Below are 19,290 nucleotides of genomic sequence, written 5' to 3'. Positions count from 1 at the left end.
CTAATCATACATGTTTCAAGCAGAGAGACCACAGACCCAATCGTGTCAGTTATGACATAGATAGCTAAGCACACAGTTGAAGTGAGTATGGAATTATGAAATAAAATATGTTGAAATACTAATGAATAGATGTGAGAATTTCCCACAGTGGAAAGTATTTCTAGTGAAACTACCAAAATTGTTGAAATCAGTAAAATTAGTGAACAATACTGTATGTCATATGAACTCATGCTATCTGAAAACACATTTTCACATTTGATTCCACTAGTAAAAGCACTTATTTTGTATTGCAAGATATTTATAAAAAGAAGAACGTAGGTGCAGATGAAGTTTTAATATAAATGAGATACACTACAGATACAGTGAAGATAGAAAATAAATTCTTGTCACAGTGATTATTAGTACTGCTCTGTTACCCATATATACATACATACACACACATAGTTTCTTGTGTTTTTCTGATACCAGACTTGGAAAGAGATCTTAAGGTGGTTGCTGTTTGTTACAGGCTCTGCGTTACATGTAACACAATATCAAATAGGTGTGCCCATGGGAGAAGCTGTTAGAAATAGCCATGTGCTAGAGAGAGAGAGTATGAAAGGTCTTTTCTGCTCTGGAATGGCATCTGTTTAGAAGTGTTGCAAGCTATGAATAACTAATATTTTTGCATTTAGCAGCAAATTCTGCACTTCTTGTCAAAGAAAATTATTAAAAAATTAAAAAATCAGTTCTGATGATCCAAAAAAGGAAGTTGAAAAACTAAGAATGAACAGGACTTGCACAATTTTTTTTCAAGGTCCTTTCAGATTGAACTAGAGATTATATCCTTAAGAATCAACATTGTTTGTTTGCTTGTTTACCCTCTCTAAATAATAACTACAATTGACTGTGAAAGGAAAGCAGAGATGCAGATTTGGTGATAGGAATCAGGAAACTGATATGCACTCGAGGGGACTTTTGGACCTGTCTGCTTGTGTGTGCATGCTTTTTTCTGTGCCTTCATGGTCAAATATTTGCATGTATCTGTTTTATTTTCTTAGTAAGTTTAGCATCTGGCATGACAAAGATCTCATGTACTTACTATGTGGCTATTAAATCTGTTCTGTTTTAATCAATACCATCAGAAAAGGTATTTACAGTGTTGGTGCCACTTTATATATGATCTGTTGATGGTGATCCATTTAATTTTTCTTCTGTGTATGGCAAAATGAAATGAGACAGAAAGTCACAGCATAATTATGTTTGCTTTAATTGTAGTTTATACAGTCCACAGAGTCCCTATAGGGTTTATTTTCTGGTTTTAAGCATTTTTGCATTGAGCTCTCTTATTTGATGCAATGGGCTGTTTTGAGAAAGGTGGAGACATGCAGAGTATGATTGTCTTACTAGAAAAATTTCTGTGAAGAATAATGTGTGAGGATATTTTTGAATGTTTTTACCAGTTCTTCTGTATTCTGGAGAAACTGACAAATGATGAATGTGCAGAGTGACACAATGAAGTTGGCCAGAAGCGCTGTAGACAGAAGGAAGTGAAAGCAGTATACTATTTGTCTTTTAAGTACTGCACACTGTTTCCACACCACAGGAAATACATCAGCAGAAGTTCAAACACCTAAAACAAATACATGGGTTGGTTTATAAATGAAGGAAATGAGGCAGATATGGAAACTGACTTCTCATTTGCTCTTGTGTTTTCTTCCTCTTCCCAATGCAGTATCTCCCCTAACCTTGAGCTGGAAGCTCTTTTTAAACGACACTTCACTCAGGTGGAATTTTATCAGGGTTCAGTCCTTAATCCCCATGACCTGGCGAGAGTGAAGGTAACAGCTCTGTTGTTCTGTTCTCCTGCTAATTGACTTTTTAAAAAGTAATTATTGCATTATTTTGAAAACAAAACAAAACAACAAAACCCAGTAAAGCTCTTCTTCATGTAACCCCAAAGATTGTTTTTGTATCACCATTAGCTTGCCTAATAAATTATAATAATTTCTATCCTTATAAAACTTTTCCCTATATCTTTGTATCTTCAAAGCTACACCGTGACTTAGACACATTGTCTGCTATTCCATTGAACTCTATGAATTTTTCATTGGAGTTTAGATCAATTGTCTATCTTACATTAATGTTTGATATAGTAGAACATTGTCTTACAGTAATTGCTTAAAATGCTATTGTCTTACCTTCGCCAGAATGATTAGAAAATAATTTTTCACCTGTCAAACCATTTTTCTATTGTCTAGAATCCTGGAAAAAAAATAAATAAGATTTTTGGTAGCTAGACTAAGATGATTCTATTGTCTGGATTTCTCTATTGTAAATTATTTAGGAATCTTAAAGAAAAACATAAAGCTTAAATGAATGAAAAAGATGGCAAGCTGTCAGATACAGCATTAACTCTTACGTTTTGAGGTGTTTTTAGTGTAAATGTAAACTGACTACTTAAGTCGAGAGTATTTCAGTGCAATGTTTGTCTTTTGTCCATTTTGGCTGCAGAAATTGCTTAACCTTTTGTAGGCCAACACACTGTTTCTGTTCACAAGAACAAAATGTTCTAATTATGACCATAAAAATGTGTGTTGGTATTTTGTATTCTGTATTCCACCCTTTGTGATTGTATTTGGTTGTATACCCTGAAAAATACTTTTTTCATCTGCTTTGAGTTAAATAAAGCTAAGGTTTATGTGAACATAGAAGTCCTGTGAACACTTAAGTTCTCCTCAGGCTTTCTAAAACTGGTGCTCGGATTCTAAATCATCAGTTCAGCCTCCTCTTCCTGTCTCTAATAGGAAGCTACTTAAATTCCAAAAAAAAGCTGCAGAAATTGCATGAGCACTGTACTGATATAACAGGAACTTCCTATGGATTTAGGGATCTGAATTTCAGTATCTGGTTACAAAAGCTATGTCCATTAACACCTTCATGCCTCAGCTGATACAAAGTAAGACTAAATATTTGAACTACTGACCTGGTCTGAGCATCACAAGCAAGTTTCAAGAAGTTGCTATCTGTATATGAGAGCTGTTATGATCACTAATATTAACTCATGTTAGTCTTGTAATCTTTTTAATTAGCAGTATTAAGAACTGATATTTGCACTCATGATGGTAGTGTTGTATTCCCTAATACTTTATGATGAAAGAAGAGCTGGAAGGAGAGGTTGCTATTTATGTTTGCTTTTTCTTTGGTGTCTCAGATAGAGTCAGCAGATGCGTGCCTAATCCTTGCCAATAAATACTGCGCTGACCCAGATGCTGAAGATGCCTCCAATATTATGAGGTAAACTCATGAGTTTTTAATAGGTTTTTGGTTCTTAACTCTGATTAGCTGACTTCTGGTTTTCAGATAGCACACACAACCTTACTGCTGATCTATTGCACTTGAAGAACGTTACAGGATTTTTTATAGGGGAACAAATTAAAAGATTGTCTCAAAAGTACAGAGAATACATTAACCTAAATTCCAACCTAAACTGTTTTAATTTAGATGATTTAGAAAGAGTGTTGGAAGAGACATTTGGAGCACAAGCTTTGGTACTCCAGTCATTTTGCAGGACCTAGGGTTTAGGTGTTCATAGCTGAATGCAGTTGTAATAGAAATGAGGGGAAAGGGAATGCAGTTATGCTGTTGCAACAGTATATTATTTACATGAGTCCATGTACTTGCATGGGCTGCTGTTAATGATGGGACAGAAGGACCATTAATCATGTCATACCTCATTGTTCCTTGGTATATCTGCTCCTACAAGTAGCTGCACTGCTCAGTGGAACTCAAGGTACACATTTCATGATGGTATCAATACAATGGTCTCCTAGCTCCATCCTTCTTTTTTACACTGAAGTCCAAACATTGCATATTTTGACTGAAAAGGCACTTGCCGCTTTAGAGATCACCAGATCTTGTCCTGCTTTCCTCCTTATATTCTTTGAGGGAAGGAGATGAAAAAGGCAGTCAATAGATGACAGCTAAAGTTACAATAAAGCTACGACATTCCAATTTTTGTGTTTTGTTCATGCAACACTAGTTTTAATTAGACCAGTCTCTCCTTTTTAAAATTAAAATGCCAATTGTTTGTTAAAAATTCTCAAACATAGAATTGGCCAGTGTTACGAACCAGTTTTAATGGCCTGGCAGATATTTGTGTGTGATGAATTGAAGGAAGGGGAGAAGGAAAAAAAAAATTAAAAACTTGCTCCACAGGAAGTTCACTGTGCACAGGAGATCTGGCTGGCTGTGGAAGATGCAGGCTTAAATATGCCTAAATATATGCCTGATTTAATTTTCCAAACATGTTTTTGAGTTGCAATGTCAGAAACTTTATTTTAACATAAATTGCATAAATGCACTAAAAATATTCAGTTGCAGATTAGTACATTTTTAATAGATTTAATACATTTAATCAACGAAGTGCAAAAACTTTATTTTGAGAGTGGAATACTCTTGTATTTTCTCACATTTCAATAAATGTAATTCAATGAAATTGAATATTTAATTAAATAATTCAGTAAGAAATTGAAAATTAGAAGGAAGAGTAGTTTTATCCTTCAAAAAGATAGGGTAAATTAAAATAATGCATACAGCTTTTTTTATTTGCTTCATGCTCTAGTTTCGATGTGCTTCAAAGCGCAAGCCAGACCAGCAGTTTGCAAGATACTTCCTACAAAACACCAGCGTAAACAACTATGGCATTTAGGATCTTATGAGACTCATGACTCCAAAATAACTCTTGATTATTTTTCATTTTGATTGTTTTATCTTCTTTTTCTACCTTTGGTTTGTATATACAGAACTGATTTTTTTCTGCCTGTTTCTCTCTTTAATTCTGCTCAATGCTTTTTTAAACTGTGTATTCCTCTTTTCTTTACGTATTATCAATCTAATAATTTCTCAAACTTTTTTCTTTAAAGCCACTTTTAAGCTGTACACAGTTGAGTGTATCTTAGGCTCATTAAATAATTAAGAATGCAAACTGTAAATTATGGAAGTAGCCCCATATTTTATAAATTCCTCATTCAGATATCCATTTCAATATTAAGCTTTGGAATAACACATTAAAAATAAGGTGATTTTTCATGTGGGTTTATGTAAAAAAAAAGCATTATTCAAAGTATTCAAATATGATGAATGTCTATCAACTGTAAATAAATAATACATGGTGGAGCAGAAAGAAAGGGATTCTTTTCAGATGTTTACCATTGGGAAACTTGATCAATTATGTCAATTAAAAGACATGAAGATAATAACTAAAGATGACATAATAGTTGCAAGTGTATTATTTGCTTAATAGAATGAGTACAGTATCTGAACAGAGCTGCTAAAACAAGTTTCTGTTTCTGCAGATTCCATAAGAGCACAGCATTCAACTGAATAATTCCTGAAGTGTGGTGTTCCCTAGTATTAGCCAGTGGTTATTAACTGAATTTGACTGGATGCAAATATTGCATAGATCTGATTTCAATCAGTATGCTTTACAGCCAGTGAAGTAGAGGTATTGGGATAAATTATCCAAATATCCCACCAGCTATAAGTTATTTTAATTGTTTTTCTTTTATTTTTAGAGTTATTTCAATAAAGAATTATCATCCGAAGATAAGAATTATCACTCAGATGTTGCAGTATCACAATAAGGTAACATGCTGACCAACAGTGTCTCTCCCCAGAGTTTTTTGCTACACTGTGTTCACTCATACACAGGTTTTCTAGCTCCACTAATAGTGGGCATTTTTCTTTCCAAGCAAAAACATCCTAATAAGCGTTGTCATGTAATCCAGTTATAAGGTAATACTGTTTCATTTATATGTGCAAGGGCACTTCTCAAAATTCTGACATTTATTAATTGCCTACGGTCTAATTCTCAAAGCCACAGTTTCCATAGTTGCTATTGATTCCAGATGAGCTTTTAACTGCTCCGCTTCTATAGGTTTTGCTCAGTTTATTACACTAGAGCTTACCCAAGATGAGTTGATGGCCTCTAGGCAAGCCATCTGAAGTCAGTTCTTTTTAGATACTTTAAGAAAATGCCTAGAATTATTCTCTTATTAGACATTTATTGTGATATTTTGTTCCTTGGATGAAAATGTACATTTGAAATTGCCATGTAGCAGGTACAAAATAAATAAAATATTTTTTTCATGTAAACATAATTCAGGTGTGAAATTTGTTGCTAAAAATATTGTGGAGATAAAAATTATAAATCCAGTTTTGAAAGAAATGTAGTGAATTTTTGGTGGTAAATCTGCAGCTTTTTAAACATGATCAAGTCATTTTATTAAATCCTGAGATGGGGAAGTAAATAAACTGCTGATTAATAGGGTTAGGAAGAATATATAGAGGATAGACTACTCATATGTGACATGCTTTTATTATTTCTAAAAGCACCAACCACTACTCAGTGTTGGAGAAAAAGCTTGGCTGGGTAGACCTTCATTCAATGAAACACACAATAATCCTTGTACTTAGAAAACTTGACTGCAAACAACTCCTTGTATCTGTAACCTTTGGCTAGAACAAGAGCAATTACTGTTGGTTATGTCCTCTTCCTGTATGTGAATGGAAGGAACCTGTCTTTCTATAGAATAAAAGCAAGGTGTTTCTCTGCTTTAAACAAGTTCAGAGGGGAAGATCTTTTTAATACTACTTTTTTCCTTTGTAGTTCCAATGAATGCATATTCAAGAATAGCTTTGATCAGAGAACTGAACTGTGATATTAACTTAGGAAGCGAAACAAGCATGAAAGTCTCTGTGTTTCATTATGTTTATACAAATGTACTAGGTAGATGGAAGAGAGAGTTCAATAGAGTTATTCCAATAACTGAACAACATTAATACTTATCTAACTGACCAGTGTCAATACTGGAGGTCTGTTTTGATCAGCTATTTTCTTTATTCTATGCTTATAAATAGAAATCTTAGGAAAAAGTTTGGATTTTCAGTAAGTCAAGTGCTATCCTTCAGTGCAGAAAGTATGAAATAGAACAGACGTAACATGGTACATACCTTATTAAATGACAATGTCCTATAAAGGTTGCAACTTCACATGAGTTGTAATCTAAGTTATATTAGATTCCTGTATATAATATATGTGCCTTATCTGTTAGAGAGTAGCTCAAAGTGATGTAAAAGGAATATACAGAAGGGAAAGAAAACTTTACAACACTCTATGGTTCATTCAGGTGTGAGAATGGGCCTGACTGTGTCACAGGCTGAATATGGCTTAAGAAATGTATGATTTTGTCTATAATAGGTAAGATTGGAACACTTCTTAGCATAGAATTAAATTCTAAAATACTCAGTGTTTCTGCCTATTCAGAAAAAGTCAAGCCAGTACCAAAGGAAATAATTCACTGCTATCTCCTTCATTACTGGATTTGAGGAAATATTTCTGGTTCTTAACCTGTGGGGTATTTTGTTTGTTTGTTTTTCAGGCCCATCTGCTAAATATCCCAAGCTGGAACTGGAAAGAAGGGGATGATGCAATCTGTCTTGCTGAGCTTAAGCTGGGTTTCATAGCCCAGAGCTGCCTGGCACCAGGCCTTTCAACAATGCTAGCCAACCTCTTCTCTATGAGGTCATTCATAAAGGTAATGTCTCATTAGATTGTATTAGTCTGCAACTGGGTTTGTCCAAGAGTTGAGTAGAGAACATGACTTAAATATGAAACAGCTAGGAACACATTAACAGTTTTTTTTAGGACAAAAAAGCAGCATACACTTCCATACAAAAGTTCTCTGCTGCAAATTGGGCAATGAGCCAGGTTCTGTCAAGTTATATTTTATTATTATTATTCAGCAAGTGTTTGACCTTTAAATGATTTTTCAAAACGTCATCTATTTCTAGGGAGATGTTTCTGGTGGTTTTTTTTTGTTTTGCTTTGTTTCAGACAAACCACATATTTATCTATGAGAAAAGCCCATGCTGGTAAAACAACAAAAAAAATATTTATATATGTCCCATAGAGCAACAATGTGTCCAGAAAAAAAGGACTGATCATTTTGGTTTTTTACATCAAGTGGTTAGTAGACCTCTGACTGGGAGAGTAAATAAGAAACGTGTGTTGGAACTGAAGCCTGAACTGCCTACAACATCATTCATCTTTTTGTTTCTCCTCAGTCAAAGATCTCTTTTGGACTTATATGGCAAAATTTTAACCCAGTTATTCCTAGACTTCTATGGCAGCTGTACTTGTTCACTGAACCGGAACCTTGATTGCAACAATCAGTGCTTCCTCCCTCATGCCTTTCTGGGACACTGATTCCAAATATAAAGGATGATCAGTTTCTCATGAGTGTTCTTAATAGGATGGGATACACTGGAATGCAAGATAAGCCGTAGTCCATTTCAAGTCCGTTGTGCAAAAAAATCCTTAAACTGTTTTACTTCATTAAATCAAATTTGGGAACCGTCTATGACTCATCAACTTATGGTCTCTTTGATATTAATCCTTTCTACTTTTATCTCAAAATAAAACTATATCTCTTATGAACTTCATTTTTCTTGCTGGCCCTTTTGGTCTCCCTCACTCTTGCCTGGTGTGATAACCCAAGACTCTCAGGAGTCTCAGACATTTGTTACAGTCACACTGACATGTGACTTCTAACTAACTTCTCTTACTTCAGATGTCATCTTTAGATGGCACTGAGAGAAAAAAGGGTGTAAAATAATGCACTGGGAGAATGCAAGACTCTATTAGTACTGGTTAAAAAGATGTCTGCCACTTAACTAAGAATGAATTGTCCAGGCAAGTAAAATGTGTATCATCATTTCCAAAGATTTCTGAGTATATTAAAATCTAAAGCAAAATAAATGTAGAACTGAGACATGTTTCTTCATGAGAATCTAACTTGACTGTGAACAGCAAAAGGTTTGTTTCTTTATTCAGCTGAGAAGATGTTCTTTCTCCAAGCTGTCTCATTCTAAAAACTGTATTTGAAAGAGAAAACAAAACAAACCACTAAGTGGTAGCTGAGAAGCAGCAGTGTATTGTAGGAGAGCAGCTACATTGATTGGAATTGTTAAAGGTCTCTACTGAAAAAAAAGATACCCATTCCCTAAGAGAACACCCACCCCTTTTCATTTAGAGCACTGTATTTAAGTACTGTCAGACTTTCATAAATTCCTTGGGGAAATGTTATTAGTGGAGTCTCCCACAAGTTTGAAGATAGCCAGGAAAATGTACTGTAACTCCTGTATTTTTTAAAGAAAATTTGAAATGTGTGTTTGTTCCTCCTCCTTCATAACATGATTAGAAAGTGATTTAATGTGCCACAAATGTTTGGTCAGTCAAACACGAATGAACAAGATTGATGGTGACATTGCACACATTTAATTCATTATGTATTACTTCACAGGAAAATGATTTGTGTAAACAGTCTGCCCAGTATTGGAGGTAAAACAAACTAAGAAACCTCAAAATATTATATTTGTCCCTAATATTTTCCTTTTGGTTTTAGCGATGTAATCTCATATGGAATCATTTATGTTCTCTTTGGCATCAAACTGAACAAAACGGAAATCAGCTCAAAAAGATTAAGGTTCTGTAAACACTTAAAGGAAGAAAGATGGATTGCATATCAAATGATTTGTTAAGGAAAAAATCCCAAAACTTTACACCTGTAAACTGTATTTCAATAGTCCAATCTTTTTATGGCACAGAATGTTATTGTTGTATTAATAAAGAATTGGGGCTCTTTATTACTTGCATAGTCTCAGAAAAAGATGGAAATACTATAGTGCAATTTCTGTGTTGTTTGGAGTAGCAAATGTATAGCAGAAGTCTACCCATATGAAAAACATTGCAAAAAGTAAGTGGAGTAAAAGGCAGAGGTGATCAAATTTTGTGCCTGTATACAACCATGCAAGCCAATATAAGTTACAACTGTTGTGTAAATTAATAAAATGTGCAATATGGTCCTTGAGTGCAACACAAGTCCACAAACAAATTTGCTCTATTGGTAAAACACTACACCTCTCTCCAGATCTGAAAAATTATCTAGAGTAGTCTCAATTTTTCTCTAAGCTATTTTGAGAGAAGAAATGCTCTGTGGACTCTTTTCACAGCTGTTACTCACACCTACACATAGGTTATGCCCACTTGCCCCACTACATTCCTTTCTAGTCGAGGCTGAGAGAGAGGTGTAATAAAGTCACACAGATTTACATCAGTCAGGTGCTTACCTACACTATGGAACACATCAACAAACATGTGGTTTGCTTTTTTTTTTTTGGGCCACCTAGGCATCCTTGGACTATTTTAAAGTATGAAACTAGGGCATGCAGAGTCAATTCCTTCAAATAAAGGAGAATGCTAAAAGGGCGATGGGAAGGGAAAAAACAACCCACAACCAACAAGAAAACCCTTTATTTTTATTGTGATGTTCTTCAAGAGGCTGCATAATAAACAGATTACCTGATCCTCCTCACAGGATATAGACTGAATATTAATATAGCCTGTTACATTTATTCTCTAAAAAGTCTGCCTGAATGTGATATTTTTAATTGTTGAGTCTAGGAATTAAAAACTGTTGTGCTTGAAAACTGTTTGCTATTTACAAATAGTATCAGTCCTCGTGATAAGAATATATTTGTCTTGGACTGGAGTCTACCATGGAGCACAGTTTTCAGTCAATAGTTTTAATAGATCAAAACCACTCTATCTTTTGCATTATTATTTGATAGAAATACTACCCTGTTTTGTACATTTGAAAGTATTAAAAGTGGATCTTGTGTGACTTCTAGTTCACACTCATGAAGGCCAGAATAAGAATTATCAAGAATACTCTCTCTGCTTTGACCTAGTACAAGACTCTGTGTTTGTATGAACAGTGAAACAGTGCATATGTCTCTCGTTTGAAATTAGAGCTAATGTTAATTAACATATTTGATGTTTTATAAAACATACACTTTTCATACCAATTTTAAAAAACATTCTTGCATACAGAAAGAACTATGGGAACAACTGACTGAGGTTTTAAGTTTTTATACCACTAAGGATACTTATTAGCTTTGATATAAGCAGACAATGGAATTGAGTAAAAAGTAGTTGATGATTTATAATACTTAAGGAAATTCAATTATAAGACTGTGAATCTAAGAAGCTTCACTCTTCTCTAGGGATGTATGAACTGCTTTCAGCCAATTAGTTATCTGTCAGATTTTGATATCCGTATCTAAAGACATTATAAAACCAGACATTCACACAAGTGGTATGGATGGACTGAAAGGGCATTGCAGGTGAACATGAGGAAATGGTTAAAATACATTGCTTTCAATGTACAACTTCTTTTCAACTACCAATCAAGAATATTCTATGTGTACTTTCTTTTTATTCTCATCTCAGTTGTTAGAAAAATACCTACAATTGTGTGGAGAAGAGAACTGTAAAATTAAATATCAGGAAGCCCAGGCAGAGTTCTGAGCCTAGGAGAAGGCAGGAGTCCCTGTGTTAGATGGAAGTAGATGAAAACAGCTTTGCAAGGGCTCAAGAAAATTGCCCGAGTTAAGATGTTATTTTCTAGACACCTTTGTAAAACATTTCTCTACAAGACCTTCAGGACGTCTTTGAAGAGAAAATTTTATATGTATTTTATAAAGGAAATAGGTAACAACTTTAATGTTGTTTAATTTTTTGATACAAACTTTATAATTTTCAGAAGACCATTTAGAATTTCTGAATTTCATGCACCTAGACAAAATACTGCATAATGAGACACGTATGCTGGAAAAAAATAGACCATTAGAGTAAGGTAGGGTCTCTTCAACAACAAAACTGAAATATTCAAGTGCTATTCTAGAGAAATAATTAATTTACTGTGCTTTTTGTGGTGTTTGTTTGTTTTTTTAATATTTATTTTTATCATTCTATTAGATAGGGTTGTTTATCAAAGTAAATATATGTCCAAAATATTAAATGCATTATCTTCTTTCAAACATCTGAAATTATTCTCAACGGGCTTGTACTGTGCTCTGTCCCTGGTGGTGATGAGCTGAGCTTATTCAATGCTCCAGAGCAGACTTTACAGCTGCTTTTCATGTGCTATAAAGGAATTTTCATTGTTCCACCTCCTTAATATTTATAAAGACCATCCTTTCTGTGTTTTACTTTGCGAAGTGCAGTCTAAGATCCTAGGTCACACTACAGCTCTAGCATTAGTTCTCTGTCTTGATAGTGAGACAGATCTTGACAGAAGAGATTATGTATTATTATAATATTTAGATATACTTAATCTAGTTCATGTAACTATTTATATCATTACACTGAGAAGCAAATGCTATGAACAAGATAGATCAGCTGGGGCTACAGAGCACCTGATAATTACACTGCCAGGGAGTAGGGCTGGGTGTATTGAGGATTTAGTTTTTTTCCTGACAATACTAATGTTTGTCCTTGTGAGATGTACATAGTTTTTTTTGTATCTCTGTCACCATGTCTCACTAGGAAAGGATTGTATTATGTAAATATATTTGCTGGTAACAACATTTTATCTATGTACAGATAGAGAAGAGCAGAGGAGCATTGTGACTTAAAGATACAGATGAAAATTAGATTTCTTCTCTTGGGATACACTATGTCATTTTCCAGCAATTCTTCATATAGGCTATTGAATCAGTGGGTAATTTGTTTTATGACAGTCCAGGAGTCAGAATTGCAGTGTAACATAGGTAAAGATAATCATGTGCTTACAAGTACTAGAGAGGAAATTGGAAGTTATAGATTCAAGTCATTGTGGTGGTACAGCGCGTTCTGTGTGAGGTCAAACAGTTACCTAAACTCTCTTCACCTTCCTTACTAGCTGTGATTGAAATTAATTAAATTTTTGTTGCTCTCTGTTAAAATTTCCTTTTGAGTCTATAAGGTCTCTGAAGAAAAAAACTTATTTTTACTGTTTGTACCAACACAGCATCCTGTGATAATGTTTTGCTATGATTTAACATCAAAGTCAAAAGAAAATGCTATGTACTTACTCATATAATAATTTATAATGTGATCACCAGTAGAAGATTCTTTGTTGCTGCATCAACCACTAGTTGTACTATCTTGTTATTCTAGAATGTCACGTTTACTCATGTTGCTGCAGTACCAGCTTGAAGTATGTCAGTTATTTAAATACAGGAATAAAAATAACAAAATGCCCAGCGAAGTCTTCTCCTTAGGATCATGTAGGGGAAGGTCTTTCGTAAAAGCAGATGCTCGTTTTCCATAAGGAAAGCCATGTAGAAGTGCATTTTATCATTGCTTGGTGATATGCTTGACATGTACAATATTTGGTGGGTGAAGTAGGTCCAAATTAAAACAAGGAAATAGAATTGTGCTTGATCAATTACTGTGTCTTCATTCAACAGTTATATAAAGTCCATAGAGGCTTAAGTATGAGGCTAAACGAAAATGGGAAAAACATGCAAGAAATGGGAAGAGCTGAAAGGGAAAAGAATAAGTGATAGCAGGACCCAATAATATTGAGGGCTTTTGTTGTTTATGTTGTTTTGTTGTTTTCCCGCACTGAAGTGGTTCGCTGCTGTTGTGTTTGTGTACTTCATGCCTTCTGGTGTTCCTCACTAGTTTTCTGCTGCATTTTATTCTATTCTAAGTATTGGATGGCATTAACTTCTGCTTTAATTAACTCTGCCAGCAAACACGCGTCCTCTCATTCCAAAACAGTATTTGATTGCATAATTATTCACGACTTTTGTAACCAAGACATTATTTTCCAGTAAATAAGGTTTAATCTGAGGATGGCATGTCACATCCCTGGAAGTGTTCAAGGCCAGGTTGGATGGAGCTTTGAGCAACCTGATCTATTGAAAGATGTCTTTGCCCATGGCAGGAGTGTTGGAACTAGAATATCTTTGAAGGTCCCTTCCAACCCAAACTGCTTCATGATCTATGTGATTCTATGATCTAAATTTCTAACTTCTCAAACTGACAGTTATCCACAGAGATAACGATGAACAGGAGTTAAGGCCTGGTGTCACTCTCTGATATTAGAACTAAACTAGCACATTTAGCTTCCTGGAACCCACAATACTTAATAAAGATAGATTTATGCTTTCTGCTGGAATGTATTTGTTTGGCCAGCAGCACAGAAAACTTTTCACTGAAATGTAATCTATTCTCTTTGCCTCAACTGTGTTAGTCCATACTGTACAAAGGTAGAAGATACAAGTATCCAGATTCTGTTGTCAGGATCTGAAATAGTACAGACGAGTAATTATTTGCAGTAACAAAATTATCTTTTATAACCATGACATTGTAACTACCCTAGGTTTTTCTTTGTTTTTCAAGTTAAAATCAAGGTTGTTTTCATCTTTGTATGTACAGTAATATTTTCAGGTAGGCTAAAATCAAGGTAATAATTTCAGTAATCAGACAAATAACTTTCATATTTTTACTGAATGACATTTGTGGTAACCTCAGTTAGTAGCATCTTGAATCAAACTCACCCCAAATTCATCTCTTTTTGCTTCTATAAGGTTTACATAACTTTTAACTATTCCCCATTGTTTTCAGGGAACTGACATGTGAGACATCCTTTTCGTAAGTGCATATGGAATAGATTATTTCATCTCTACATTAACAGTTAAGTTTTGGCAATTTACTCTTAATGTATAGATAAGTATGGGTAAGTAGTAGCTAAGCATGAGTAAATCCAAAGATGGACTGGATGACAATCATTCAAGTTATGGTTAAGTATTTTAAAGGAAAACAAACACACATTATGAAGAATCAGATTTGTTTAGGGATTCAGGTTTTGAGGTTAACTGCAGCAGCAGATGTTAAAATGTCATCACAAAGGCTTAAATTAGTCAAGAACACAAAGAGTCCTAAAGTATTTTTTCTCACTTTAAATATTTTGAAATTAGTGCCTTACTAACGTGGATTGTGGGAGAAACTGATTATGTTTATCTGTGGGAATTTATTAAAACTCAGGGTAACTTCAAGCCTCAAGGTATTAGGAAAGAAATAATGCACACTGGAGGTTCTTAATAATAATTTCATTTCTAGCAGACCAGCAGATACTGTGTTTCAAAACATACCAGGCAAGTGACCAAATCTCTCTTCGAAATAACAGGGGAAATGGTTCAGGCAGAGATAAAATGCAATCATCCTTCGTCTGTTATTAACTTATAATAACATTTTATAGTATATCAGCAAATTATCAAATATCAGCAATTCTTTAAATTCATTAATGAACATTTCATGATATTATAACAGAATGTATCTTAAACATTCCAATCACTTCATGAAGGTTAATTTAACACTAACCAGTATCTATGAAGCTTGATCACTGCTTTGTGAATGAGTTTGGTTTTTTTCAGTCCGTTCCTGGTCTCTGACTAAGGGTGAGCATTTAACTATAGGTCTGATCTGCAGTTCACTCCTACAAATCAAATTCATCTGCCTAAAGAAAAGAAAGCAAGGGCATAAAGTAGAAAGGAGAAACATGTAATGTACTTGTATATTTTTTTTCCAACCCCAGGTGGTGTCAATCTAAGAAAAAGCCACAAAACAGGCCATAAGTTGCAGACATGTCCTTGCTGTCATTACTCTTATTTTTTTCCAAGCCTGCACTTTATCTGTTTTCTGTATATAAAGAGTTTCTCATCAGCAACATTTGCAAGCTTCACATAAATAAAAGGGTTATTAAAAATGCGATATGACTTCTCTGTGTGTGGTTGAGAATAACACAATGCAAATCCCTTTTTAGAATCCCACATGGTCTCTGAATGGCAAAACAATTTATGTGGAAGAAATTCCTCTTGATTGTTTGCAGCCCTCTTGTCAGGCAGTATATGATTTGGAACATCTCCATTTTGCAATTTATTCTTGCAGTTGTTTACTTCTCCAGAACTAAAGTAACTGGTTACCTGGTAGACTATCAACAGGAAAAGAAAAATTAAAAGAAAGAAATTCGTTGTAGTTTATATTTCACTTGTGTGAAAAGTGTCCAGTCCTTCTGTTCTCTAGAACATTCTTTTGAAAGAATGCCTTTTGATTAGTTTTTGTCGTTTATACAGATGCTCTGTTACCCGATGCCTCCTGCCCACCCAGGAAAGGAGGAAAAGGAAAGGAGATTTGTGGGTTGAAATATAAATACATTTAATATAATAATAATAATAGAAACAATATTAATAACAGTTATAAAATACACAGAGTTATACTCAGTCTATATTGTGGGGGGGAATATGCCCCAGGGGTAGGATGGTAAATAAGTCCCTCTTGGGATGTCAGCTGTGGAAAAGGGAAGAAGGAAGAGAGGACCATCCTGAGCAAACTCCCCAGTTTATAATGTACATGTCCTTTATCATATGGAATAATTCTCCTCCCAACTTCTGCACCTGCCTGACTCAAGACTGTTAAAAACCTTGATCACTGTGGCAACCTGCATACCAGGACTGGCCACAAACTGAAATTTGTTCCCATGAAAATAGAATGTTGTAGTCCTTACAAAATTGCAGTTTTCCTCAACAGAAAACAAACTCTAAAATTCTGTCCCAGCAAACCAGGACACTCGTTTAATATGGGGAAAAGATTGGTGAATCCCAGATTAGCACTCAGCTGGTAGGATAAAAATGCAAACTTATATAAAACACTATGCAAGTCCTGTCAAAATAGCTGTCGGATTCAGATTTTTTATAATATTGGAAAATTTTTTGTCCAAGAGAGATTCATGTCACACCAAATTCCAATTAAAGTTATATTATACTATAAAATAATATATAATGATATAAAACTAATAGTAATATTTAATAATGTAATATAACAATATAATGCATTTTATTTACTAATGTAACATAATACTGACATATCTGAAATTTGATTTGATTTATTTTTTTAATAATTTAAATAATTATGTTAAAACACAGGGGTTTTTTTTTGCTTTGTGCTGTTCAATGTTCCAAAGCATGTCAGAATCAGTAGAGAAGGTTTAAGTAGTTTGAATGAGCTGTGGATCAGGCTGTTACAGGGAGGAGGTGCTTTTAACTTGTAAGAGTTTGAAAAGCTCAGCATTATTATGACTATAGCTTTTCAATACAAGCCATGTGTGGACATGGTATGAAAACGCTTCTAGGACAATTAGCAGAGCTGTAGCTCTTACATTTGCAGCTAAGACACTGCTTTCCCAACATGTGCCTCTGCAACTGTAGCGGCTCAGCTGTAATTCCCTTTCTGAAGCCTTTCAATGTGGCTTTTGCTTTGTTTCCTGATAATGGATAATATAATCCTGATTTTGCTCACTGAGCTTAGTGACTTATGAAAGTGCTGCATCCCTCATTTTTTTGGTACTGTCTATCCATAAAATGCTAGTTTGGGTCTTGCTGTCTCTTAAAGCTTCTAAAGGTGACTTTTTTCCTAATGTGATTTAGACATTTTTTCAAAGATTATCCTGATTAGTGGGAAGACAAGAGGTCTGTATGATTTAAACACAGAATGAGTGAATGGGTTGAAGAAAGCGAAGAAGATAACCACATTGTGGACTTGAAAGAGGAGGTGGAGACACCTCTGATAGGGTAGTGAGAGAAAAAACTCTCTCAGTGAATACACTGTCAGTTGGTGGCTGCACGTCCTTTAGTACATGTCAGTTAGGTAGGCTGACATTTTCATTTGGATAAAGGAGTTAAGAGGGAAATGGAAAGCAAGATATACAGGACATTAGCCTAGAGAAATGGTTTTGTTGGTATTGTGGGAGACATTAGGTAGTGATATCATAGAGAAGATAAACAAAGAGGCAGATTCAAGGGTAGAGACTTATGGAACTGCAGACAGGAGAAGTGAGGATGAAGACAACTCTCCAAAAGAGAAAAAAAAGGAGTAGGAAGAACAATATCATTGCATTTCTATAGAATTCTTATTTTATGAGCTTCATGATTTGGAACTGAAGACTATGGAATAAAAAATTATAACTTTAAACTTCTAGAAAACATTAAGTGTTTAATAAAAATATATGAGAAGGAACAGGGAAAATCTGTTACTGATTCTTGGGGCTGAATAGGACTCCGTAACCATTATAGCTTTTAAAAATGTAGTTTATTTTACAGCTTGTGCTCATATAATTTTATTTCCTAAAACTTATAAGGTCTTAAAAGTTCCTAAAGATTGAATTAAAAATCTTAAAATATCAATTACTTAGCTTAAAATTTCTGAAATACTGAGCTCTATGTAATGAAGAAAAAAAAATTCTGGCTCATACTTTGCTGGTGGCCATTACACTGGCTCTGGGACTTTAGACAAGAAAGATCAGCACTATAAGTTAAAGTACTTGAGCCTTACCTGCAGTAAGTAATAAAGATGAATGTTCCTGAATCTTTTTTTGCCACTTCGTTTGTTCTGGCTGCAGCTCTGTTTTCTGGATTAGTATTATCATCACTTTACACAGCGTAGACTGAGCTACAAGAAAATCTGGGGATATCAGAAATTGACAAATTGTGAAATGTTTGAGAGATATACAGTTATTTAAGTCCTTCTCAAAACAGTGAGTGTTTGGCACGTCAGCCTTTAAGGTAACTTTGCAAATGTCTACCAGTAGTTTTATTAAAAAATACTTTCTCATTCACAATTTTATTCAATACTGTCTCACTTTCTGGTCTGTAAGATGAAAACCATAATGGGACTGTGTGAACACTAAGAGTTTATTTTTTTTCAAAGAATATAATACAGCTTTTAGACATGAGCTTAATTACTAAATAAGTATTTTCATGATCTTAAAATCAAGTGCCTTATTTAAGAAAGTTAAAATCTCTGATCTCTCAATCTCTTTTTTTACTGGTTTCCTATCTACTGTCCAGTAAGACAGACTCTGCCAAATGGAAATGTGGTAATGTAAAATGTAGAAAAAAAGAAAGATATTACATTGGTTTTGCTAATTTGATATAATTGGCATGTTTCTTGCTAATTTCATATATACAGTATTATCATACATACATTTTGGTGCTGTGTCTAATTCTTGCAAATACGAATTTCTCCGTTCATACAATTTATATAGCACAATTAGTGAATAGAGCTAAACGTATAATTATATGCATCCCACTGTGGTTGAAATCTTTGCTCCATCTTATCGTGATGTAATACATAGGAAAGCAACTGTTTCATGTGAAGCCTTAGCTATTTCAGGTTGCGAGTTTGTGGTAGTTTCTCTAGTTTGCCTAGGAGGGTCTCATTAGCAATGACACGTAAATCTCCAATTTTGGATGAGGGCACAAATTATGCTTTAGAGAACTGGGATTTCAATAGTGAACAGCATATGCCATATTTCCAGTCATCAGCTAGCTTTGCATTTGGTCTTCTGAATTGTGGTGCTA

At 34.4% G+C, this 19,290-nt stretch overlaps 1 protein-coding gene across 1 annotated transcript in view; it reads left to right on the top strand.

Moving 5' to 3' along the window:
- The window catches only part of KCNMA1 (potassium large conductance calcium-activated channel, subfamily M, alpha member 1), a gene marked incomplete at its 5' end in the record, with an annotated part of 198,421 nt that overhangs the window by 50,853 nt on the left and 128,278 nt on the right, over positions 1-19,290 (top strand). The window contains 4 exons of the mRNA XM_010179972.1: positions 1,715-1,820; positions 3,194-3,276; positions 5,556-5,625; positions 7,422-7,577. Coding sequence (XP_010178274.1) covers positions 1,715-1,820; positions 3,194-3,276; positions 5,556-5,625; positions 7,422-7,577 — 415 coding nt within the window. The remainder of the gene's footprint in view (positions 1-1,714; positions 1,821-3,193; positions 3,277-5,555; positions 5,626-7,421; positions 7,578-19,290) is intronic.

Source organism: Mesitornis unicolor, unplaced genomic scaffold (assembly GCF_000695765.1).
Source record: "Mesitornis unicolor isolate BGI_N332 unplaced genomic scaffold, ASM69576v1 scaffold10112, whole genome shotgun sequence".
Lineage (NCBI taxonomy): Eukaryota > Metazoa > Chordata > Aves > Mesitornithiformes > Mesitornithidae > Mesitornis > Mesitornis unicolor.
This window is presented reverse-complemented; position numbering and strand designations above follow the sequence as displayed.